This window comes from Heterodontus francisci, chromosome 11 (assembly GCF_036365525.1).
Source record: "Heterodontus francisci isolate sHetFra1 chromosome 11, sHetFra1.hap1, whole genome shotgun sequence".
Lineage (NCBI taxonomy): Eukaryota > Metazoa > Chordata > Chondrichthyes > Heterodontiformes > Heterodontidae > Heterodontus > Heterodontus francisci.
In genome coordinates, this window is record NC_090381.1 from 80,256,416 (window position 1) to 80,283,268 (window position 26,853).

At 40.5% G+C, this 26,853-nt stretch overlaps 1 protein-coding gene across 1 annotated transcript in view; it reads right to left on the minus strand.

Moving 5' to 3' along the window:
* The window catches only part of psmd2 (proteasome 26S subunit ubiquitin receptor, non-ATPase 2), a 68,221-nt gene extending 44,463 nt beyond the window's left edge, over positions 1-23,758 (minus strand). Inside the window, exons 1-5 of the mRNA XM_068042323.1 lie at positions 23,590-23,758; positions 6,024-6,080; positions 5,586-5,750; positions 2,092-2,213; positions 702-926 (exon numbers count right to left, since the gene is read on the minus strand). Of these exons, the coding sequence (XP_067898424.1) occupies positions 702-926; positions 2,092-2,213; positions 5,586-5,750; positions 6,024-6,080; positions 23,590-23,712 (692 nt within the window). The 5' untranslated portion in view covers positions 23,713-23,758. The remainder of the gene's footprint in view (positions 1-701; positions 927-2,091; positions 2,214-5,585; positions 5,751-6,023; positions 6,081-23,589) is intronic.
* Positions 23,759-26,853: the final 3,095 nt, after the last annotated feature.

A 26,853-nucleotide genomic window follows, 5' to 3' on the forward strand; every position in this document is an offset into this window, starting at 1 on the left:
CCACTGCGCCACTGATATTACAGTGTGACAAGTTTCTACGACAGCTTCCATTATAAATGCGGACATAGGAAAAGACTGACAGGAAGGACAGAAGATTTAATAGAAGATACTAAGTGAAAAGTTTATACAACATAAAATGTTGAAAACAAATTTTAGTTTTAGTTTAGAAAATCAGCACTGAAACAGGCCCTTCGGCCCACCGAATCTGTGCCGACCATCAACCACCCACTTATACTAATCCTACACTAATCCCATATTCCTACCACATCCCCACCTGTCCCTATATATTTCCCTACCACCTACCTATACTAGGGGCAATTTATAATGGCCAATTAACCTATCAACCTGCAAGTCTTTGGCATGTGGGAGGAAACCGGAGCACCCGGAGGAAACCCGCGCAGACACAGGGAGAACTTGCAAACTCCACACAGGCAGTACCCAGAATCGAACCCGGGTCCCTGGAGCTGTGAGGCTGCAGTGCTAACCACTGCGCCACTGTGCCGCCCATTTTATACTCATAGCTTTTCTATCCAACCAGTGGATTCTTCACCTTTCCAACACAGGGGCAAAAAACAATCAAAAGTTGAAACTGTGCTAGACATATCCAACAAACTCAGGACATACCAAAAGCTACACAAGATGATTAATTATCAACTATAATAATTCATATTACACTGCTGCAGAAAGATGCCATAACACACCTTGTTAAATATAAGCAGACTTTGGAATATGCATTTTCATCAATATAATCTTCCAGCATATTGAGATGTTCAATCTCCATGAGGAGGTCACATGCCTCGTGCTCAGCATTGTGAGCCATATTATATGGAACTACCTCTTTTACCAGAGTGAGCAGTATTTCATGTTGAGCTTTATCATTCTCGTCTACCTCCTGCCATTCTTTTGCAACCTCACCTGCCAGATGCCTAGAAAAGGAAAATAAGTATTTTTGGTATTTTATTAAACCACCTGATTGCATTTAAATACTAAAACAATTATAATTCCTTAAAACCTTTTTAAGTGAGAACACAAAAAAGCAAACATTTTCATTTATGAAAAATACTCCCATCAAACCTAGATAACCGAGCTTAGGAGAAAAAAAGGAACTACAGGGAAAGGCTAAATGACATACAAGGACATTCAAATTTGAACACCAGTTGTACTTCACCTGGACATGTTACTTGCTACACCACTCATGGACCCAGAGACTGTCATGTCTGTGGGCTGGATAATCTGATATTCTGCATTAGTAGCATGGATACAAGGCAAATACTAACCATTAGGAATAGAGGTAGACTTAAAAAAGCAAAAAAAAGACATGAAAGATGAAATAAGGATAGGAACATCAATGAAGCCAAAAGAAAAGGCAGCAATACAAAGATTAAACTCGAGTGTACAATACTGCTGAATTAATTTTTTCCTCCCATGTTACTGTACTTAAGTACAAGTTTCTTTGAAAAGTAAGTTTGCTCCACGTCCAAGAATTTTTGAATTTACTGTTATAGCATAATTTCCAAAGATCAGGGTTTACTTTCAGATGTACGTCCTGAATGTTGACCTGCCACTGTTTTACCCCCTAAGCTGTAAATAAAAAGGCTCGAATATTTTAGATATTTAAATTCCCTTTCCTCCACTAAAAGTAGTTATATTTATATAGAACACTATCACAGTGCTCAGATATTCCAAAGATCTTCACAATGAATTACTTTGAAGCGAGGTTACTGTTAAACAAGGCAAATACTACAGCTATTTTGCACAGAAACAATAAAATGAATGGCTGGTTAACCTATTAGGCTAGTTGGATAGGTTTAAAGTAGGCAGGCATTTTTATCTTAGAATAGCTGGATTCATACAACATCTAGAATGTTATCATATAGAAACCAATCGCCTGATCCATTTAGTCTGCGCCAGCGTTTCTCATGAGTCACCCAGTTTACTCCCACTTTCCTGCCTGCTTGCCATACCCTTTAATATTCCTCTTTTTCCATAATTGTATAAACACCTCTGACTGACAAACACTGTAATAACCTCAACATGAAAAACAGAACAAATATTAAAAAAAACCTTTCGGATTATTTTGTTAAAACTCACCTGACATATTCATGCCCCCATGAAGCCAGTTCTTCCTGAGATCCTTGAAGTCTATATTTCAGACATTCCCGGTCTCCACTCATTGTCATGGCTAATACTGACACGATGTCAGCACAGAATCGCTGTAAGAGAAAGATTGTATCTACTTTACTGAACATTCTCATTTTTCCCTTGTAATTTACAGTTAAAGTGGCTCCCCGAATGATACATTAGATGATTTCTGTGTTAAGTTTGTGTAAATTTCCAGTACGGGTGCAGCTCTGCAGCATTAGTTACTATTTGAGCCTCTCTCCCTCCAGCACTCCCTCAGTGCTACACTAGAATGTCAGCCTTGATTTTTGTGCTCAAGCCCTGAAATGGGACTTGAATCTGGAATCTGTGACTCAAAAGCGAGTGCTACCAGCTGAGCCACGGCTGAAGTTTGAAACAGCTTTAGACTGCAGCTCAAGAGCACAGATCAGAAACACCCAACATTTTAAGACTGTTTTGTAAGTGCAACACATACTACTGACCATCCACTGGGTGTTCATGACAAATCTTGATCTGCTGTTTTATAACAATGCATTATTCTACTAAGGTGAAGCCATGGACCCATATATAGAATGCACGGCACGGAGACAGGCCACTTAGCCTAAATGCTTGGTCTTGATATGCACACCTGTAAACAGCATAGGTCATAGTTTTGCTCGTAATGTCTGCGCTTGCTCTTTCCTGGAGCAACCTAAAATTTATCACGCTACCCCACTCTCAACCCTTATCCTTGTATCTTCCTCTGCTTTAAATATTTATCTACATATACCTTAAAAAATGCAATGTGTCCCAACTTAACCACTGCACCACAGCCTTGCATATTCCAACCATCCTTTATATAAAAGAAATTTCTCATAACATCTTACTACCTTAATGATCGTTTTAAGCCAATGACGCCCTCCCTCCCACCCCCCCCACCCACCCCCAAATCAACCAGAGGATATAGTCTTTCCTTATATCAAAGCTCTTCATAATTTTCTAAAACTCTTAAATCACCTCCACTCAGTGGAAATAATCCCACAATCTCAAAAGATTTCCTTATAACAACAGGTTCCCATCCCTGGCCTCACTGGATGATTCTATGTTGTACATTCTCTATTACTCTTTCTATATTGGGACAACCAGAACGGTAGACATCATGCTAATTGGTCTAACATTTTGCATGAATTCATTCATATTTCTTTATTTTTACACCTTAATCCCCCTATTTTTAAAACTCCAATTTCTATTAACCGTTTATGGCTTTTCTCACATGCACACACTCACATAATTATGTATTTGAACCCATGGATATCTCCGTTCATTCACACCCTGACATCTGCTACCTGCCTACTCATTCCACTAACACCTCTATGCCTTTCTGAAGCCTTTTACAGTCCTTGTCACTGTTTACAAATCTTCTACTTTTCCCTATACCCACATCTAAATCTTTTATATATACACAGAACAAAAGTGAACCAACATGGACTGGAGTACTCCACTTTTAATTCTTCCCTAGTTCAAGAAACACCCTAACCATTTCCTATTCATCAACTAACTCACTATCCATGCTACTCCATTTCCTCTTATACCACATGCCTGTCTTTTGTGAACCAGCACATCAAATGCCTTCTGAAAATCCGCATACACTATATCTACTGCATTCTCTTTATCTATGCAGTCACACGTCTTCAAAAAACTTAACTTTGTCAAACACAATTTGCCTATAACAAATCATGCTGGCTTTCCTTGAATACTCCATGCATTTCTAAATGCTTACTAATTTTATCTCCAATTAAAGATTCCAAAAGTTTGCTCATAACTGACAGACCTAACTGTTCTCCAGTCACCTGGTTTCTCCATCACTCCCTTAAACAGTGCCATATTGACTCTGCAGTCCCAACATTTACATACTTGAGGATTGAAAAAATCATGGGCACAGCCTTTGTTATTTCCACTGACTTTTCTTAACAGCCTAGGATACATGTCCGTCCCTTTAAAGCAATAATATCTAATTTTAGGCGAATTAGCAAAAGATCAGATCGCAGCTGAACGTTTGCTTGGTCATGGAACTTCATGAATTGTCAAGTGCTTGTCAGTTTCAGTTCCAGGTTATAATCAGGCCAATTTTTAAAGATTGTTTCACATTTCAAAGTTTGACATCTGCATACAGTGACACATGTGGTTAATTTTCAACTTGCCATCCAGGTCTAAAACTTAGTTTCAAAGGAAATTAAAATCAGGCAGTTTCTATAACGGGTAGCCGATCTGTAAAGTGAGTTTTACGCCTAGGCAACAAGTTGAAAATCTACTCCATAGCTTTTAATCTATTAAGTATTACCAGTGGGAGTTGAGGATTTTTTTGGGGGTCAGGAGATGGGATTAAAGGTAATATTGGCTAGACATGAATGTAAAAAAAGAATGAATGGTAGAGAATTTACAGAAATAGAAATTAAATTAGTTTTGAAAAGTCTAAACATTAAAAGACTATCATTGTAAAGGTTTCGGATAAATTAAGACAAATTAATATGAAACATTAAACCTGAGCTCCAACAAAAAGTTACATCTGAAATATTAATCCCTACAATTGCTGATACACCTGTTGCTGCAGGTTCTGCCAGCATTTGAGGGTGTATTCCCACCTCTGGAAGCAAAAGGGAAAGCATCTCCATGGTATAGGAGCAATGGACAGCAAGCAATGTGAGGCAGTCACATAATGAGACCTGTTATCATCAGCAACCAGGTCAGTGTTTGACATAAGTTACACAAAACCAGGAAGTGCTGAACAAGCAGAATTACTTGTGACTACTGCAAGTAGTGACGTCAGACAGCCATGAATGGGTTAACTGGACCACAGAACTAAGAGACAACAGGATTGCTGAATTCACTTACCCTCAAATCTGAAGTCAGTAAAGCACTGATGCATTAATAATCTCATGGGTGATCAATGTTGTGTGATTGCCTTTAAGAGTGATGTCCCTTTAAAATCTTAGTATGCTAATGAGCCAAGTACCAAGATGCAGTCACGTGACTGACTACGAGCCTGAGTCACACTGCTACTGTAAAGCCTAGAGGCAGGTTCTATAAATACTTAGCCCTGTACGGTATAATAGTTTAGCTGTAATAAACCTGTTCGAGATCTTCAATCAACTGGACTCCACGCATCTCATTTATGTTGCATCAGACAACATAAAAGAACTCATTACAATTACTAATACAAGTTATACGTCTTCAGTCATTAATAAAGTTTGGAATAACTACACCTCATCCTAAAAAAAGTCTAGCAATGTTATCATAGCCCTCGAAAGGTTAACAAATAGAAAGTTGTGCTTCGAAAATATATTGAATGCTTCATTCTCAAATTTCAAAATGATTACTTCATGACAATTACAAATCCACGCAAATGTGTGACATTTTCAAATACATTTAAGTACACTCAATTTCATCAAAAGATAAGATATGATACTCATTCCACAAAAAGTCACCTTATTTTCTCCTGATGGCATTTTCTCATAGATTTCTTTAAGTTTGTCATAATGGGGTCGAAGGAATTTAAGTGGTTTAGGGACAGATGTCATGGAGGTGGTGGATGAACGAATCTGCCTTCGGAGTTCCTCCAGAGCAGCTCGATAAAGTTGTGTGTCTGTTTCCTAGAAATAAGTTAAAATTCCCAAGTTTAGAAGCCATGAGATGTGATAAATATTCTTTCAAACTATATGCAGTTTTACTCAAGTCGACTTCAATCCCAAGTTGCAAAATGTACATGATGACAAACCATCAAAGAGAATAAGTATCAAAAACATTTACAGTAGTCAGAGTATCTAGAAACATTCTTGTTTAAGTCATTATTTAAGATAAATATAGGAATGCATTTAAGAGGGAAGGGGAGGGAAAGGGGAAGAAAGAGAAAAGAAAGGACTTACACTCAGCCTTTCCACAAGCATCTCCAGCTCTTCCTGTAGCTGCTTATCTTCGTCAGACTGAAAAGAAATCAAATCAAAGATGGAAAGTTGGCACGCAAACATTTTCATAGCTGCAGGGCAACAGTTTACCTATTAACTATCACGAATTGGATTCATTTTAAAGGAACAGCATTTATCTTAGATTACACAGGAAGAATTAAATTCATGTCAGATCTTCCTGTTGTTTAGAGTATCTACTCCAACATAAGATACATGGTAAATGGTATCAACCTACAGTGAGATAGACAGTGATGTTCTATCCCTTTTCTGAAAAGCCTGAGTTTAAAACAAATGTTGCAATGTGGCATGAGCTCTTACGCCACTCTGAGCTGATTTGTAATATTGTATTTATACGGTACAACTGAAAACCAACCATGAACTGTCAATTTTGCAATACTTTAAACAAGGTCCTTTGGTTATTTCATGTTTACCAGACCTTTTCCACTCCCACCTTTCTCCCAAAAAACTTGCTCAGGCCAATAAAGTACTATAGCACAACACTAAAAACATATCGCTTCAAAATCAAGATCTTCCTCTTTGATGCTACTTTAACCCCATCTCTTCTGCCTTTCTGCTCTGGCTTGATGTCCACCCAGACATCTCCACACAAGAAGCACTACAGAAACACAAGGTGATATTACTTCAAAAGCGATTAGAATTTGCAGACAAGATTTCACTATTAAAGGAATTCACTACTGTGATCCATTACAAATATTAAAATTTGTAGGCAGGTCACCAAATTCTATACAATAGCTGTTATACCTGTAGATGGCACTGTAATGGATTTTTTCAGTGTAAAATGTCACACTGTTACAAGCTTTCAAAATAGAAGCAAATCTATAGTTATGACTCAAATCTGCCTTGGCTCTATACCAATTTTCCTACTGGATCACAAAGCCTACTTATTTTGTTCTTAAAATTTCTAAGTATCAACTAAAAACAAAGTGAAATATGCTCTTTCACAAATGATTCTGATGGTAGATGAAGACATACCTTCCTGAACCATTTTTCTGGCACATGTGTAGTGGTTTGTCAAATGAGGTTAATTGCAGCCTAATGTCCTGCACAAAAAAAATGAGTCAGAGAACTGAAATGCAAGCTTAACCTCCTTGTCCCCCAACAAATGTGTGGCTTGTCAGCAGCAAAGAAAAATGTATGATGCCCACCCCCACCCCCTAATTGGGCGTTGAACATCTTGCCATAATACAACTGCATCAGACAACAAGATAAGCATACCTTTGCCTCACCCAATGATCTTTCAGCTTTCTTTCCTCCTTGTGACCCAATTACCCTGCAGCCCTCTAACCCTGCTTAATTTGAATAATGTACTAGATCTTGATGCTCCATGTGCAAAGCCACGGCAGACCAGCAATTGTTCTATTTAGATTATTCCAATGCTCAGACGTCTGTTTTAAATTTGTCACCGGAATGCGATGGTACAGTAGATTAGCACATTGTTGCTTCCCACTCAAGATTTAAAGATATCCAAGCCAATCGGCTGAACGTCTCCATTCTCTCTTGCTGTAAGTATTTATCATGAAATGAGTTTGGATATTTTCAATATGATTCCACAATATTAAGTCGCTATTTGTACTCAATAACTGCATTTACATCCATATATACTGATGGCTAGTATGCGCATTGAAAAAAAAATTACACTGGTAATGCCCTTCTGAGTTCAAACACAATGATTGGGCAATTGAGGAATCTTAACTGGCCCACTGACACCAGGTAATAAATGCCGCAGTTACATTTCCCTGCACAGACATCCCTCACATTACTATCAGAACATAGGAAATAGAAGGAATAGGCCATTCGAACCCCCTCCGCCTTTCAATTAGATTGTGAGCAATCTTCTACCTCAACGCCATTTTCCTGCACTATCCCCATATCCCTTGACACCTTTAATATCTACAAATCTATTGATCGCTATCTTGAACACAATCAATGACTGAGCCTCCACAGCCCTCTGGAGCAGACAATTCCAAAGATTCAACACTCTCATCTCAGCCCTAAAAGGTCTGTCCCTTATTCTGAGACTGTGTCCCCTGGTTCTCGACTTCCCAGCCAGGGGAAGCATCCTTCCTGCATGAACTCTGTCGAGCTCTGTAAGAATTTTGTATATTTGCATGAGATCACCTCTCATTCTTCTAAACGCCGGAGAATAAAGGCCCAGTCTATTTAATCTTTCCTCACAGGACAATCCCTCCCTCCCAGGAATTAGTTTGGTGAACCTTTGTTGCACTCCCTCTATAGCAGGTATATCTTTCCTTAGGTAAGGAGACCAAAACTGCACACAATACTCCAAGTGCAGTCTCACCAAGGCGCTATATAATTCAGTAAGACAGGTTTACTGCTATACTCAAATCCTCTGGTAATGAAGGCCAACATACCATTTGCCTTCTTAATTGCTTGCTGTACCTGCATGTTAGCCTTCAGTGATTCATGAACAAGGACATCCAAGTCCCTTTGAAATTCAACATTTCCCAGCCTCTCACCATTTAAGAAATACCCTGTATTTCTGATTTTCCTACCAAAGTGGATATCCTCACATTACTCCACATTGTATTCCATCTGCCAAATTTTGCCCACTCGCTCAGCCTCTGCAAATCCCTTGAAGCGTCTTTGCATCCTCCTCACAACTTCCACCTAGTTTTGTGTCATCTGCAAACTTGCAAATATTACATTTAATCCCCACATCCAAATCATTGATACAGATTGTGAATAGCAGGGGTCCAAGCAGTGATCCTTGCGGTACCCCACTAGTCACAGCCTGCCAATCCGAAAATGATCCATTTATTCCTACTCTGTTTTCTGTCCATTAACTAGTTCTCAAATCATGTTAGTATATTCCCTCCAGTCACATGTGCTCTAATTTTGTTTACCAACCTCTTGTCTGGGACCTTATCAAAAGCTTTCTGAAAATCTAAATATACCACATTCACAGGTTTCCCCTTTATCTATTCTGCTAGTTACATCCTTAAAAAAACTCAACAGGTTTGCTAAAATCCATTTCATAAATCCATGCTGACTCTGCCAATCCTACCATTATTTTCTAAGTGTCCTTTATAATAGATTGTAGCACTTTCCCATGATGTTGGGCCAATAGGTCTGTAGATCCCCGCTTTCTCCCTCCTTTCTTAAATATCGGGGTTACATTTTCTACCTTCCCATCATCTATAGAATTTTGGAAGACGATCATTAGCGCATCCACCATCTCTACAGCCACCTCTTTCAACACTCTGGCATGTAGATCATCAGATCCAGGGGATTTATCAACTTTCAGTCCCATTAATTTCTCCAGTACTACATACTAATTTCTTTTAGTTCCTTATTCTCGCTAGTCCCTTGGTTCTTTAGTATTTCTGGAAGTTTTTTTGTATCTTTCTCCATGATGACAGACACAAAGTATTTGTTTATTCTCTGCCATTTCCTTATTCCCCATTATAAATTCCCCTGCCTGTAATGGGCCCACATTTATTTGTCTTTGCTGATCTTTTCTTTTTTACATACCTTTGAAACTTCTACAGTCCACTTTTATGGAATCTAAAGTTGGTACATTTTCTTTGATTACTCTTTTAAGTCAAGTCAAGAATCTACAAACATTCTCTTATTCCATTAGGATTGATCCAGAATCATGGCGCTCAAGCCACTAAGGTTTTAAACATTTCCAAAGAGAGAGAATTTTTCTATGTTTAATTGTGGATGTTCCAAGACAGTCAGATTGAAGATGCAATAAAATTAACATTACCAGAGTGATAGCTGAATACTTGGCCAGATGGGATTCACCCAAGAGTTCCTGTGGAACTCAAGCATGTGCTAATAGAACTAACAGAAATATTTAGATGTTTATTAAAAAAGGTATGGTACCACAGCATGACAATGTAGTGCCCTTATTTAAAAAGCAAATCCAGAGGATCAGGGTAACTGTAGACTATTTAGTGTCTCATTAGGATCAAGGACAATTCTAGACTCAATTATCAAGGGCAAAATAGCACAGCACTGAGATATAAAGACTAACTGACGAGTGAGTCAGGGTGGATTGACAAAAAGCCATGACAATGCAAATGAATAGAATTTTTCATAAAGCTATGCAAATAAGAGACTGTAGGTATGACAGTTGAATTTTAGTAACAGTCCTGATAAGACACCTAAAGAAATCAAACAGACGTGGTATACGCAGCAGTGTGCTGAGAAGACTGAATGGCAACTGGAGGATAGCAGCCAGAGGACCTGCATGAATGGAGGGCATTCCAGATGGAGGAGTGAAAAAAGTAGATTCTTGCAGGCCTCACTGTTGGGACCAGTACTTTCCTAAAATATCAAATTTTTGGAAGAATACACCAAGAACTTAATTCCACAAATTTCAGATGATACTGAAATAGCAGGACTAGTTAACAAGGTGCAGAATGAAGACATGCTAAGAAGCTTAAATTGTTTGAGATGCTGCTTAAAACAAAATTAAAATTAATAAATAGATATAATCTAATGTAGATAAGTATAAAGTTATGCATTTAGGGAGACGGATTACAAGTTTAATAGGAAAGTACTGATCAAGATGGATCAGGAAATTATAGTAAATAGATCCTTCAAAACATCCAACTTCTGTCAAAAAAGTTAAGGAGATATTAATTTGCATAAGGACAGAAATGGATGGTCGATCAAAGGAGGCAATGTTGCCATATGTACAGCATTGCTCAGGCCCCAATAGTAGCTCTGAAACACAGAGGGTGCAGATGACCTAGATAGGATACAGAAAAGATACTGAAAAGAGCCAAGATGACAAGGGACCAAGAGTATAAAACAATATGGTGGACTCAAAAAAAAAGGGATTACCCAGATGTTTACAGCACAGGAGGCAGCTATTTAATCCACTACGCTTTAGCTGGAATAAAAACAAGAAATGCTGGAAATACTCAGCAGGTCTGGCAGCATCTGTTAACAGCAGAGTTAGCGTTTCAGGACAGTTTCCCTTCATCAGAACTGACAAATATTAGAAATGTAAAAGGTTTTAAGAAAGTAAAGCGGGGGTGGGGCAAGAGATAACAAAGGAGAAGGTGTAGACAGGACAAGGTCATAGAATAGCTGACCAGAAGGTCGTGGAGCAAAGGCAAACAATATGTTAATGGTGTGTTGAAAGACAAAGCATTAGTACAGATAGGGTGTTAATGGACTGAAAATTGAACAGCCGCAAGTACAAACATGAAAAAAAAGTGCGTACTGAACAAAATATGAAATAAAACAAAAAAAATATTAAAAAGGTGTTGATAGGACAAGGTCACAGAGAATAACTGGCCAGAAGGTCATGAAACAAAGGCAAATGGTATGCTAATGGTGTGGTGAAAGACAAAGCGTTAGTACAGAGAGGGTGTCAATTGACAGAAAAATGAACACTAACCCCAAGCACAAACATGAAACAAAATGGTGGGTAGGCACAGTAGAAACAAACTAAAATAAAATTTAAAAAAATAAAAATAAAAAGGGGGGCCTGTCATGCGCTGAAATTACTGAACTCAATGTTCAGTCCAGCAGGCTGTAGCGTGACTAATCGGTAAATCAGGTGCTGTTCCTCGATCTTGCGTTGATGTTCGCTGGAACACTACAGCAATCCCAGGACAGAGATGTGAGCATGACAGCAAGCTGGGGCCGGGGTGGGGTGGTGTTGAAATGGCCAGCAACCGCAAACTCGGGGTCATGCTTATGGACTGAGCGGAGGTGTTCCGCAAAGCGGTCACCCAATCTGCGTTTGGTCTCACCAATGTACAGGAGAGCACATTGTGAGCAGTGAATACAGTATACTAAATTGAAAGAAGTAAAAGTAAATCGCTGCTTCACTTGAAAGGAGTGTTTGGGGCCTTGGATAGTGAGAACAGAGGAGGTAAATGGGCAGGTATTACGCCCCCTGCGATTGCAGGGGAAGGTGCCGTGGGAAGGGGACGAGGTGGTGGGGGTAATGGAAGAGTGGTCCAAGGTGTTATGATGGGAACGATCCCTTCGGAATGCTAACGGGAAGGGAGGGGAAGATGCGTTTGGTAGTGGCATCACGCTGGATGTGGCGGAAATGGCGAAGGATGATCCTTTGGATGTGGAGGCTGGTAGGGTGGAAAGTGAGGACAAGGGGAACCCTGTCGCGGTTCTGGGAGGGAGGGGAAGGGATGAGGGTAGAGATGCAGGAAATGGGCCGGACACAGTTGAGGGCCCTGTCAACCACAGTCGGGGGGAATCCTCGGTTGAGGAAAAAGGAAGACATATCAGAAGCGCTGTCATGGAAGGTTGCATCATCACAGCAGATGCGTCGGAGACGGAGAAACTGGGAGAATGGAATGGAGTCCCTACAGGAGGCAGGGTGTGAACAAGTGTAGTCGAGGTAGCTGTGGGAGTCGGTATTAGTAGACAGCCTATCCCCAGAGATGGAGACAGAGAAGTGGAGGAAGGGAAGGGAAGTGTCGGAGATGGACCATGTAAAGGTAAGAGAAGGATGGAAATTGGAAGCAAAGTTGATAAAGTTTTCAAGTTCCGGGCAGGAGCAGGAAACGGCACCGATACAGTCATCAATGTACCAGAAAAAGAGTTGGGGTAGGGGGCCTGAGTAGGACTGGAACAAGGAATGTTCGACATATCCCACAAAAAGACAGGCATAACTAGGACCCATGCAGGTACCCATAGCAACACCTTTTACTTGAAGGAAGTGCGTGGAGTTGAAGGAGAAGTTGTTCAAGATGAGAACAAGTTCAGCCAGGCGGAGGAGGGTGGTGGTGCATGGGGACTGGTTGGGCCTCTGTTCAAGGAAGAAGCGGAGAGCCCTCAAACCATCCTGGTGGGGTATGGAGGTGTAGAGAGATTGGACGTCTACAGTGAAGAGATGGCGGTTAGGGCTGGCTCTTTGCCAGATCAATCCAAAGAAAACCACAGCCCCCTGCACCTTCCTCTGCATATATTAAGGGAAAATTGAAACAATGATATTACCTCAATCATTCCTCGCAGCAAAATATTCCAATAACCCTTCCCAAAGAAATTTCTCCTCATTTTCAGCCCAGAGAATTGTAAATTGATGACCCCCTTGTCACTGCTCCCAATGAGATGGAATAGTCTTTCCCAATTCACTATCAGAACCTTTATAGCTTTAGTATCTTTTCAATAATGGAGGTTCCTAAAATTGCACAGTACTCTTTGGCCTAACCCATGTTGTATAAATGCATACTTCATTTTTGTACTCTATGCACCTATTGATAAAACCCAAAATTCTATTTAGTCTTTTTATGGCTTTATCTACATGCTCTCGTTACTTTTTGGGAGTTAATATATTAGAAGCCCAAGTTGGGTGGGAGTGTGAGCTGTGAGCAGGATGCAAAGAAGCTCCAGTGTGAGTTGGACAGGCTGAGTGAGTGAGCAAATACATGGCAGATGCAGTATAATGTGGATAAAGGTGAGGTTATCCACTTTGGTGGCAAAAACAAAAAGGCAGATTTTCTGAACGGTGTTAGATTGGGAAAGGGGAGGTGCAGCGAGACCTGGGTGTCCTTGTGCACCAGTCGCTGAAAGCAAGCATGTAGGTGCAGCAGGCAGTTAAGAAGGCAAATAGTATGTTGGCCTTCATAGCAAGAGGATTAGAGTACAGGAGCGAGGATGTCTTGCTGCAATTATACAAGACCTTGGTGAGACGACATCTGGAGTAGTGTGTGTAGTTTTGGTCCCCTTATCTGCGGAAGGATGTTCTTGCTATGGAGGGGGTGCAGCAAAGGTTCACCAGACTGATTCCTGGGATGGCGTATGAAGAGAGATTGGGTCAATTAGGCTTGTATTCACTAGAGTTTAGAAGAATGAGAGGGGATCTCATAGAAACCTACAAAATTCTAACAGGAATGGACAGACTAGATGTAGGAAGGATGTTCCCAATGGCAGGGCAGTCCACGACCAGGGATAACAGTCTAAGGATAAGGGGTAAGCCATTTAGGACTGAGATGAAGAGAAATTTCTTCACCCAGAGAGTGGTGAACCTGTGGAATTCTCTACCACAGAAAGCAGTTGAGGCCAAAATCATTAAATATATTCAAGAGAGAGTTAGACATAGTTCTTGGGGCTAATGGGATCAAGGGATACAGGGGAGAAAGCGGGAACAGGTTACTGAGTTTGGATGATCAGCTATGATTGTATTGAATGACGTAGCAGTCTCGAAGGGCGGAATGGCCTACTCCCGCTCCATTTTTCTATGTTTCTTTGATCATTCACACTCGAGTGTCTCTTTATTTATTTAGTTTGACTGTATACACCATTCCTCATTTTCCCCTCCCAAAACATATTACCTCCCACATCAAATCGCATTTACCACTTGTTTTTCCACCCCGCTAACCTGCCACGAGTCTTATAACAGTCCACCTTGTTGTTTGCCTAATCTTGTGCCATCAGCTAACTGGGCTCCCACACCCAAGTTCAGATCTTCGGAGAACAAAACTGAACCAGCACTGACTCCCAGGTACATCACACCAACCCTATCCCAATCTGAAACACCTGTTTACCCTAACTTTTCATTTCCATTCAGATGACACGCATACTGTTCCTTGCTGTTGGAAATCAGCCATCGTTGCTCCGGTTGCTAAGAAGTCGCAGCCTGTTGAGCTCTTACATCGATAGTCATGAAGTGTTTCGAACGCATTGTGCCAGTGTCTTTTAGATCCTCTTGTTCCACATATCGATTAATTACAGTTTGCTCATCAACCTCATAAGTCAGTGGACTTTGATCTGTTTTATCTAATGGCACACAGACAGATTAGGGAGCCATGCTCGTGCCACCTTTGTTGATTTCTTTTCAGCTTCTAATGCCATGCAACCATTCAATCTTGTTGAAAAACCTTGATGTTAATCCTACTCTCCTATTTTGGAACAGTGATTTTCTTTACGACAGGACCCAACAGGTTCTCCGCGATTTACTCAGAGCCCATGTTAATGAATACTGGATCTCCTCAGGGCCGGGTACTTTTGCCATTGCTTTTTAAAAAATCTTTCATGGGATGTGGGTATCGCTGGCCAAGCCAGTATTTATTGCCCATCCCTAATTGCCCTTAAGATGATGGTGGTGAGCCGCCTTTCTGAACCACTGCAGTCCATGTGGGGTTGGTACACCCAGTGCTGTTAGAGTGTTACAAGATTTTGACCCGGCGATACAGTTCCAAATCAGGATGGTGTGTGGCGTGGAGGGGAACTCGCAGGTGGCGGTGTTCCCACGCATCCACTGCCTTTGTCCTTCTAGGTGGTAGAGGTCGTGGGTTGGGAAGGTACTGTCTAAGAAACCTTGATGCGTTGCTGCAGCGCATCTTGTAGATGGTACACATTGCTGCCACTGTGCATTGGTGGTGGAGGGAGTGAATGTCTGTAGATGGGGTGCCAATCAAGCGGGCTGCTTGGTCCTGGATGGTGTCGAGCTTCTTGAGTGTTGTTGGAGCTGCACCCATCCAGGCAAGTGGAGAGTATTCCATCACACTCCTGACTTGTGCCTTGTAGATATACACGAATGAGGTCGATCAGAACATGACGATGCTGATGATACTGTACTTGTGGTTCTCAATAGGAACAACGAAGTAAACTATAGGAACTCAGTGGAGAGGTTCATCAAATGGTGCATTGACAATTCTCTTAAATTGAACAAAAACAAGACGAAAGAACGAGTTATAGACTTCAGGAAAAAGCCAGGTACAGATATTGTTCCTGTGAAGCTTCATGATGTAAACACTGAAATGATCACTAGCTACAAATACCTAGCTATCAAAGTAGATGGTAAGTTGAATTGGGGTGGGGTGGGGTGGGGTGGGGTGGGGAGTGGAGGGGGCAGAAACAGTGTAGCGATGTGGTGGCCAAGGGACATACACGATTACACTACCTCAAAAGTTAAAGTCCTTTTCAGTAGATCTCACAATCATGAAACTCTTCTATATGGCTGTAGTTGCAAGTCCTTTTAGGATGGCTGTCCTGGTACTCATGTCTTCGGAATGAAGATTCTATGAGGTTACAGAGATTGTTGAATCAGGCAGGAAGGGTATTTGGTGAGATCTTTCTTGGCAAAATCTGCCCTCGAAGAATTATGATGAAAGTAAAGTGTGTTATGAACAGTGAGAATCACCCCTGGTCTCAGTATTACTGTTGGATGCGTTCAGAGAAAAGGCTACAATCTCTTAGATGTCGGACAAATCAGTTCTTGAACTTGTTGTGCATTTCTCACTAAGAACTTTTAACAAGGGATTGATGAATGCATGAGGATATGAACTCATGATGGGACCCACTGATTATTTTAATGTACTGGAATTAGTTAACATATATTTGAATCAAGTGAAGACTTTTGTGATAGGGTAATATGTTATTAATTATTTGTAATATGTTAATGAGAAATGTACCCGAAATGAATTTCTGTATGGACAATAAATTGAAACTGAATTGAATAACGTTCTATCCATGTGGGTACATTTCCTTTTCTACACTCTGCCCAAATTTTTTTGTAAACATCAAAGCACCTTATTTGAATGCCATTTGACAGTTCAATTACATTGAACATGTTGTTGCCTCCCAAATCCATGTCTATCTTTCCCACAACTGATACTCAATCAGATTTTCATTCCTTATTGATGCATTCCTTTAATCTATTCATTTCCATTTCAAAAGAGTTACATTTTTCAAACATATCCTACCACACTTGCTGTCCTTGATTATCTTTCCTTTCTTAAAGACATTACACCGCTGCTTTCCAGTCCAATGGTATAGCTTGCATATTTGAGGATTTAAAACTGTGGCCAGAATCTGAGATCTCCTCCCTGGCTTCTGTCAACAGCCTACATGCACACTATTAGGGCCTAATGATTTATTCATCTTGAGTTCTACTAAGTTTCTTTTAGAAACCAACTTGGATTCTACAGTTATCTCCAAACAATTGTTCCACAGCTTCCTCTGGTGCACCTGCATTCTCACCTTCATTTGTAAATACCAATGCAAAATATTAATCTTAGCCATACCTTCATCGAACACAATTAAGACTCCCCCTTCAACCCTTAGCAGTGCTACTGTTATATTATTTATTAGCAAAAAATTCATGGACTTCTTTGCCCCTGATTGAGACCATTTCCTCAGCTGCCACATTCCTCCCTTCCCCTAGCCCAAGCCTAAATCTTTGTCTAGCTTTTTACCTATCTTCTCTCATGCCTGTACTGAACTCATTCTTGCCCTCGAGTCCAACTTGTTGTTCTACTGATTCTACTTCTGCTAAACTTCTGACCACCCAACTTCCTTTCCTGGCTATGCTAGTTACTACTGTAAACCATTCACTTTCCTCAAGTACTGTCCCTCTCCCTTTCACTTGTCATAGAGAGATAGCACTGAAACAGGCCCTTTGGCCCACCGAGTCTGTGCCAACCATCAACCACCCATTTATACTTTCTTCTTTTTTTTCTTTTGGGCCTCCTTATCTCGAGAGACAATGGATACGCGCCTGGAGGTGGTCAGTGGTTTGTGAAGCAGCGCCTGGAGTGGCTATAAAGGCCAATTCTGGAGTGACAGGCTCTTCCACAGGTGCTGCAGAGAAATTTGTTTGTCGGGGCTGTTGCACAGTTGGCTCTCCCCTTGCGCCTCTGTCTTTTTTCCTGCCAACTACTAAGTCTCTTCGACTCGCCACAATTTAGCCCTGTCTTTATGGCTGCCCGCCAGCTCTGGCGAATGCTGGCAACTGACCCATTTATATTAATCCTACATTAATCCCATATTCCCTACCATATCCCCACCTTCCCTCAATTCTCCTACCACCTACCTACACTAGGGGTAATTCACAATGGCCAATTTACCTATCAACCTGCAAGTCTTTGGCAGTGGGAGGAAACTGGAGCATCGAGAGGAAACCCACGCGGTCACAGGGAGAACTTTCAAACTCCACACAGGTAGTACCCGGAATTGAACCCAGGTCGCTGGAGCTGTGAGGCTGTGGTGATAACCACTGCGCCGCCATGTGCCACTTGCCATCACCAACACCCCCCTCAATAAAAAACATTCACCCCATCTCAAATTTCCCTTTGCCCTCTAGTTTTTGAACGTGTTGTTGCCTTCCAAATCCGTGTCCACCTTTCCCACAACTGATACTCAATCAGATTTTCGTCCCATCACAGCACAGAAATAACCCTAAATCAAATTCACAAATTACATCCTGCGTGAGGGTGCCCCTGGTGCATTATCTCACTTGACCTTTCTCAAACTTTCGGTAGCCTTTAACATGGTTGACAACTCCATTTTGCTTCAATATCTCCAATCTACTATTCCAATGCTCACCTGGCCAACCTTCCTCTTCCACACCCCATAAACACAAGCCCATCCAAATCTCTGCTGCCCGTATCTAAACTCGCAATAAGTCCCATTCACCCATTTCACATCTGAAGATTTCCCAAAGCTGAAGTGCTGACCCTTTGCTAACCTTTCTACCCAGTTAATTTCGCCCAGATCTCATTTTGCTGAGATATACCTTTGCCCAGTCATCACTGTTTTCCATTATTACAATGAACCCATTTGCTCATTTGCACTCCAACTCGCAGTTACTCGTCCCACATTATTTTCCAGACAAAAATCGCAGAACACTTCTTTCCTTAATGAAATCAGAAGGAAAAACAGCACATACTGATGAAAACAGAAAATGTTGGAAATGCAGTTGAACAGTAGTACCCGCAAGCAGATGAGTTATGGAAAGTCATAACATCTTTATTTTTTTGCAGACACTGACTGACCTCTATTTCCAGCATTTAATGTTTTCATTTCAAGGCTTCTTTCCTTGCTGGACTAGAAATACACTTATCTAAGATACAGAAATTTCTGAAAGTACTCAGGTCAGCCAATATCTTGACAAAACAAGTGAGTTAACATTTCAGGTCTAGAATGATCTAGGTCAACCTGGATGAAATGTAAAGAGTGCTCCCCACTTTGACCAGTCACATCACCTTTAGTCTAGTCTATTTTACAATAATAGTTAAAAGAACCCAATAATGTAATTTGGATCTTTCTTGGAACGAGAGAGTACTGTTTGAGAAGGGAGACATGATAGAGGCTTTCAAATTAACACGGTGCAGAAATGAGACTGAGTGTGTTGTAATGCCATGGGACAGTAGAATGAACGGCCAGCAGTATAAGCAGAGAAAAAAAACGTTCAGGAAGGATGAGGCAGATTGGCTTTTGGAACAGCTTGCTTTCAGGGGCAAATAAATTTCTTCACAGTAAAACTGGACAAGTATTGAAGAGAAACATGTTATTGAATACAATTAAGACAATGGGAAAGTGGAACAAATGGACATATAGTCTTTTCTAGCCTTGAGATTTTGTTTTTAATTGGCAAGGCATTTGCCCGAGTCACAGCCTGTGGCTTCAAGGTCCATTCAAGAACTTGAAACTCTGGCTGATAAAGAAAAGAAAAAGAAAAATTGATTTTAAATAAAATAAAAAGTGTTGAACTTGTCACTTCAATAACATTCACACATAAACTCATGGTTTGGAAGAAAAGCAAAATATGATTAATGGAATTTATGTTTAATTAAAATTCACAAAGGAGTTCAAGTTACTAAATGCTGCATACTTAAGTTTTGTCAAGGCTGGCCAAAATATGTTACAGCATTTTCAACTGAATACAAAATAAGTTTGGCGCAATCTAAAAAGAAAATTAAAACCATTTTTGGATGTCATTCCTGGATAACTATTAACTAGTTCCGTAAATATGACAAACATGGCGCATGGTATTAAGTACATTTAAAAAGAATGAACCCCTGTAAAGCTTCATTACCACTCCATGGTGGTCACTTGCATGAACCTTAGTATTGCCTTGAGTTTGCTACAAACATTATATAAATTTCTACGTAATTGTAATTTCAGCTGTATTGCCTATGATGTCAAAACCCTAAACAGCAAATTTAGACGAACACCGTTTAAGATATGTGTAGCAAGGTACCTCTGAAATAAAAGATATTGAAGAAACACCTCTTAATTCAGTGTTCAACAAACCTACACTTGGCATTATTTTCTCCACAAAAGAGCATTGTACCCTCATGGTTGTGGCACGGTCAACAACCCAGCGGGCATCAGTTCAAATCCACGGCAAAATATTAAACTGAATTCAATAAATATGCTAAGACGCTGTAAATACCCAACTGTTCACTCCTGCCATCCCCACCTGGTTTGGTCTACATGACTGCAGTCCAACACTATCTCGTTGACTCAAAGCCATGAGGATAATCAGGGATGGGAAATTAATACTTGTCAGTATCAGAAAAAAAAATTAAAGCAGAAGTCAATCAAACCCATTAACCATTTCACCCACCAGCATCCCACAATGTAATTTTTTTTTTGCAGAAATTGTACTTTACTGCACTTACTTTTCTTTGGGACACATGAAAAGGGTGTCAGATTAGGACACATATGAAGGTCAATGAATAAATTATTGCACAACACTAACTAAACACCAGAATGTTGCCAAACATAGTTAAGATTTTTAAAATGATCTGGAAAGATTAGGGTAAAATCCTAAGAAAAAAATTTAATTTTAGTGCATTAGCATTCATGCATTGATGGGCCCTCAATTTAAAATATATTCGTAGTTTCATTTTTCATGGGGAACATGGGATGGCAAAAGGATAAAGGGAGAAAACCAAGTATGGTGCATGCAATCATAAAATGTCCCTGCCCTAAAAGGTAATTTCTTTAAAACTTGTCTCAAAATTTCAAGAGCAATGGCACATCAAATTCAAAACTACTCAAAAGCTAAAATTCCATAAAGAGGCTAATTGTGTGGTAACTGATTTATTAAACTTGCAGCAAATGTATGAAACTTTCAGTGTACACACAGTATTGTTCCAATTAACTAAACTGCAAAAAACACCGTGTAGTACGGGTATTTCTCATCCACACAAATATAAATGGCCCACAAAGAACCTTGTTCTTGTAGCCAGCTTAAGCACTTCATTGCAGTAAGTCAAATATAAAAGCTTCTCCTATATAGGACTCCTCTAACATGCAGTCATTAAGTATTTGAATTTCACATTGGAAACCAAAAAGCTGAGAGTTCTGCATACAAACAGTTAACGTAAAAGTAAAAGGTGAAACTCATATGTTACGCTCCCTTGACTGAAGGAAAAAATATTGAACAAGTGCTGCCTTTGAAACTTAAGTTGTGTCTGAAGTTTGAGCTATTTAGAATCATAAAATCTTACAGCACAGAAAGAAACCATTTTATCAGTTGTGACTATGCTGGTTATTTGAAAGAACTGTCCAACTTGGTCCTACACCCCAGCTTTTCCCCCATAATTCTACAAATTTGGCCTCATATTCCAGTTGCTTTTTGAATGCTCCTATGGAATCTGATTCCACCACCTTTTCAGGTAGTGCATTCCAGATGTTAGCAAACAGCGAATAAAATTCTCATTCCCCCTCTAGTTCTTTCGACAATTATTTTAAATCTATGACCTTTGGTTACCAACTCACTTGCTAGAGGAAACAGTTTCTCCTTTCTTCCTTTATCAAAACCCTTCATCAGGTTTCCCCTTAACCTTCCCTGCTTTGAGAACAATCCCAACTTTGCCAACATCTCCATGTAACTGAAGTCTCTCATCCCTAATCATCCTGGTAAACCTCCTCTGTATCCTCTCCCAGAATTTCACATCCTTCCAAAGTGTGGTGCGCAGAACTGTATACAATACTACAGCTGAGCCGTAAACAGTATTTGTAAAGGTTTAGCATGACTTCTGTTTTCGTATTCAACGCTCTTATTTACAAAGTATCCCATATGTTTTCTTAACCACAACCTTCAAAGATTTGTGGAAATGCACCAAGTCCCTCTGTTCTTGCACCCCCTCAAAAAAAAGTACCATTTAGAGTATACTGCCTCTCCATATTGCTTCTCCCAAGGTGAATTACTTCACACATATCTGCATGAAATTGCATCTGTTATGTGTGCCTATTTCACTGGTTTCTATATGTTCCCCTGAAGTCTGCTACTATCTTTCTCACTATTTATTACATTGCCAAGTTTTGTATCATCCAAACAATTAGAAATTTCACACTCAGAAAAAAAATGCTGTTGGTTATTGTTCTGTTATTCAGGATGGCAATGGGAACAATTTGTGGTAATGAACTAAAGCCTCTTTTATATTGCTGTTGTGCAGCAAGCTCCTGACACCAGGCAAAGTAAGTGACAAATTTGTTTTGATTGACATTAGGGAAGCCTTTTTTAAAACCTGGATCTGGATCTTCCTGGCTGCTAACTTTAGCAAACCTGTTAGGTCCACACTATCAACCAGTTGCACATAACCGGAATGTCAAAGGACAGTGCGATTAGCATAACAAAGCTGTTTAACTCTGATACCATTCATATCACATATTAAAATATATTGTTAAAGTGATGGCAAAGTGCAAGTTATATTAGCATACTGGTACAAATATAGTAAACCCACATGCCAATGAGCTTAGATTAGATATACAGCACTGAAACAGGCCCTTCGGCCCACCGAGTCTGTGCCGAACATCAACCACCCATTTATACTAATCCCATATTCCTACCAAACATCCCCACCTGTCCCTATATTCCCCTACCACCTACCTATACTAGTGACAATTTATAATGGCCAATTTACCTATCAACCTGCAAGTCTTTTGGCTTGTGGGAGGAAACCGAGCTTGATTTGTCCTAGTTAACAGAGTTAATTTTATTTCAACTAGGATGTTGAATGTCGATTCCACACAAGGCCCCGTAATGTAATATTCCACTCAAAAAGAATGTAAAACTCAATGGGAATAATTGTTCGACTGGAAGGAAAAACCTTCATGAATTACCTGCTCAAATATTTAGGACGCCCTTTGAATTTGTAATTCACCTATCAAACGACAAGCATCTTTCATATAGCCTTCGTCAGGCATAATTTCATGTTTGGATTCTTACAATTTATACCATATTTATGATTTCCTTAAAAAGAGAGCGTGATAAACGAATGGAGATAAGACAAGATGATTTATAGCGGATTTTATACCTCCTAGAAATGTCAGTAGGAAGCAGAGACTAAAGCTGATGAAACCTTAAACAATTTGCTCGATTTGAAACAGGCTCTGGGATATTTAATTCCTTAAAGAAACGTTACTGTATGTTGCGAACGTTAGTGCTGAAATCATCTGGGAACCATTCTAACTATAAACCGCGAACATGATTCGGTGAAACGTGGCGAATTCAGTCTCAAATAAAAGAAATGTTTAACAAAGATGGAACATTTAGCAGGATGGAAGCCGCAACTGAAGTTTAGCGGCACGAGTCATGGCCTAGTTTCTGCGGAAAGTCCGAGCCCGGCTCGAAAACCGCTGCAAGGTACGGTATCTGGAAGGAAATGATGGAGAGGGGAGGAGAGGAGAGGTCGCGCCTGGGTCCCGGGCCAGGCCTCAGCCTGACTCTCGGCCCTGAGCCTCCGTGACTCTGCAGTAACCGGCATTATGTTCGCGGCGACACAGCAAACTCCCTGGAGCCGCCAGAAAGTTATGTTACCAGCTCCTGCTCCTTGTCGTCATTCTCCTTCTTGTCTTTATCCTTGCCCCCACCCGCCGGCTTCTCATCGCCTTTCCTCGGCGGCTGCTGCTGTCCTTTCTTCGACGCCTTCGAGTCCTCCATAACCGCGCACAGTTACAACTCTGACCCCACGGAATGCCGGGAAACCACCTCCCCCGCTCCCCCACTGCTCTACGGCAGCCCGCCCGCAACAAAGCGCCTTCGAATAGCACCAAACCCAACCTAGTTGAAATAAATTCATGCTCACAGTATAGTAAGAATCGTAAATTTCACGGTGTGGCAACAAACTATGAAAATGATCTATTTAAATAAAAAAAGACAAGGGAAGTTTCTGGTTTCAAATGACATTTATGTATGCTCAAAAACTCTTGTAAAAAGCAAACTAGAAACAGGTCCCATTCTTTACTCACTGAAGTCAGTGGTTGAATGTGAGTATGGAGCAACCTGCAACTGTCTCTTCATTTCCTGTCTGTGCTGTGAACACCTGTCCATGTTTAGACACAGCTCTCTCTGCGACCATAGAGTTTGTTGGAAACAGCGCCTTGCTAGTCTTGCAAGATGGGGGAATTCTGCATTCGACAGAGTTCCAAAACTGCAGCATAGGCAAAGGACAAGCTGCTTCTTTTCCAATGCTTTTAGAAGCAGGAATCTCCAGCCGGCAGTTCTTGACAAAGCCAGAAATCGCATCAATTTTAAATCGACCATCAACAGGTGCATTTGTGCAGGGTCAAAAGTATGCATAGCTTTCAGGAATGTTGCAGAAGGTTGTTGAAACCTCTGAGCAGCTTTTTCTTTAACACTTGACTCTTCCCGTAGCAGTAATTGCATTGGAAGCAGTTCAGAGAAGGTTTACTAGATTGATACCTGGAATGGGCAGGATATCTTATGAGGAAAGAATGGACAGACTAGGCTTGTATCCGCTGGAAGTTAGAAGAGTAAGCAGCGACTTGATTGAAACATATAAGATCCTGAGGGCTCTTGGCAGGATGGATGTGGAAAGGATGCTTCCCCTTGTCGGAGAATCTAGAACCGGGGTCACCCATTTAAGACAGACATGAGGAGAAATTTTTTTCTCTGAGAGTCTTTGTAACTCTCTTCCTCAAAAGGCAGTGGAAGCAGAGTCTTTGAATATGTTTAAGGCATAGGTAGATAGATTCTTGATAAGCAAGGGGTGAAAGGTAATCGGGGGGGAGGTCGGAATGTGGAGAACCGGGGTTACCCATTTAAGACAGACATGAGGAGAAATTTTTTCTCTGAGAGTCTTTGGAACTCTCTTCCTCAAAAGGCAGTGGAAGCAGAGTCTTTGAATATGTTTAAGGCAGAGGTAGATAGATTCTTGATAAGCAAGAGGTGAAAGATAATCGGGGGGAGGTGGGAATGTGGAATAATCTGTTCAGCCAAGAATTTATTGAATGGCGGAGCAGGCTCGAGGGGCCGAGTGACCTACTCCTGCTCCTACTTCCTATGTTCGTATGTAGTAATATTGCTTGAGTTTCTTTGCCACAGGCATTTAATTCAGCGTCATCAGAGTGTTGTTCATTTGACTATGCTTCAGCCCAGGACAGTATTGCTTTATTGTAAGCTTTGTGGATTGTGACATGTTGTGATTCAAATGAAGTGATTAAATCCATCAGTCGTGTCCTCCTCATTAAGCTGGTTTCGATGTCAGTGTGTGCTCTTCTGAGACAAAGTCTGAGTAGTATTTCAGGTGAGCTGCATGATATGGTGTTGCCTGAAACAAATAATTCCAATGTGTAATTACTTGCTCTGGAACAAGGGTGATGTTTTGTTTCCCAATTTCATCCAGTTCAGCCTGTAGCCAGATGGCTAACAGCTAAGCATCTGCAGAGCATGAAGGGAAAAATAGCCATCCTTACACAAGGGCAAGAACTGTGAGAAACGAACCCTGCTGAATAAGCAGTGTGTGAGATAAGATGCGCTACGGATGAGACTGTGAGACTGCTAGACAAGGACGGAAAACAAGAATAAGGCCAGCAGATGGCTCACTCGAGATTTGAATCACATATTAATTGGGTTTCTCGTCTGGGATTTGAATCATATCTTAATTGGGGGCTCGCTCGCAGGTGAATCATATTAAATTCGGTGGCTCGTGTTTGGGATCAGAATCAGACTAATTTGGAGGGCTCGCATTTGGAATCATATTAATAACTCATTTTTAAGATAACATTTAAATTGGGATCAATTGGAAACTCTATTGTTGGGATCTAAATCTGACACCACCAATTACAAAGAAATTAAAAGAACCAGGTCTCTTGTATAATAAGGTACAGTCTATAGCATTGTTATGGCATTAGTGGTTGCAGCAGAGTTTTTGGGAAAGCAGAATGTTTCCTTGAGTGACTTGATAACTTTAACTAAGAACAAATTAAAAGAATTTGCAGCAAAATTGGGGTTGGAATTGAAATCAGGTGCCAAAAAAGCAGAGATAATTGACATAATAGCTGAACATCTGGTATTTGAAGATGATGATGATGATACAGATGAAGGGGAATATGAGGAACAAGAAAGGGAATACGAGAGACAGGAGGGTAGTAGGTCCGAGAGTAATGCAGTGGAATTGGCTAGGATTCAGTTAGAAATGAAAAAACTGAAGCTTCAACAGGAAAAAGAAAAGGCAATAGCAATAAGAAAACGTGAACTTCAAAGAGCAAGTGAAAGAGAAGAGAGGGAATTTAGGCTAAAAGAGATGGAACTAAGACAAAAGGATGAATCTGAATTTAGGTCAGGACCCAGCGAGAAGTTATTTGAATTTATACAGGCTCTTCCTAAGTTCGAGGAAAGGGATGTAGAGGCATTTTTCATATCTTTTGAAAAAATAGCCAAACAGATGAAATGGCCGAAAGAAAGCTGGACATTGCTCATGCAGGGCAGGCTGGAAGGCAGAGCTCATGCCATGTTTTCTGAAGAGGCTTCTGCAGATTATGAGATGGCCAGAAAGGCTATTCTCGCTGCGTATGAGTTAGTCCCTGAAGATTACCATCAGAAGTTTAGGAACGTATGGAGATTGGCAGGGCAGACATATTTAGAATTTGAGACGGTGAAGCAAATGAATTTTGACTGTTAGATATGGGCATTAAAGATAGAAACCACATATGAGAACCTTCGAGAATTGATTCTCTTAGAAGAGTTTAAAAACTCCATTCCTTCAGTAGTCAGAACTCATATAGATAACCTGAAAGTTTTGAAAGCTAGGCAAGCAGCAGTGTTTGCTGATGATTTTGA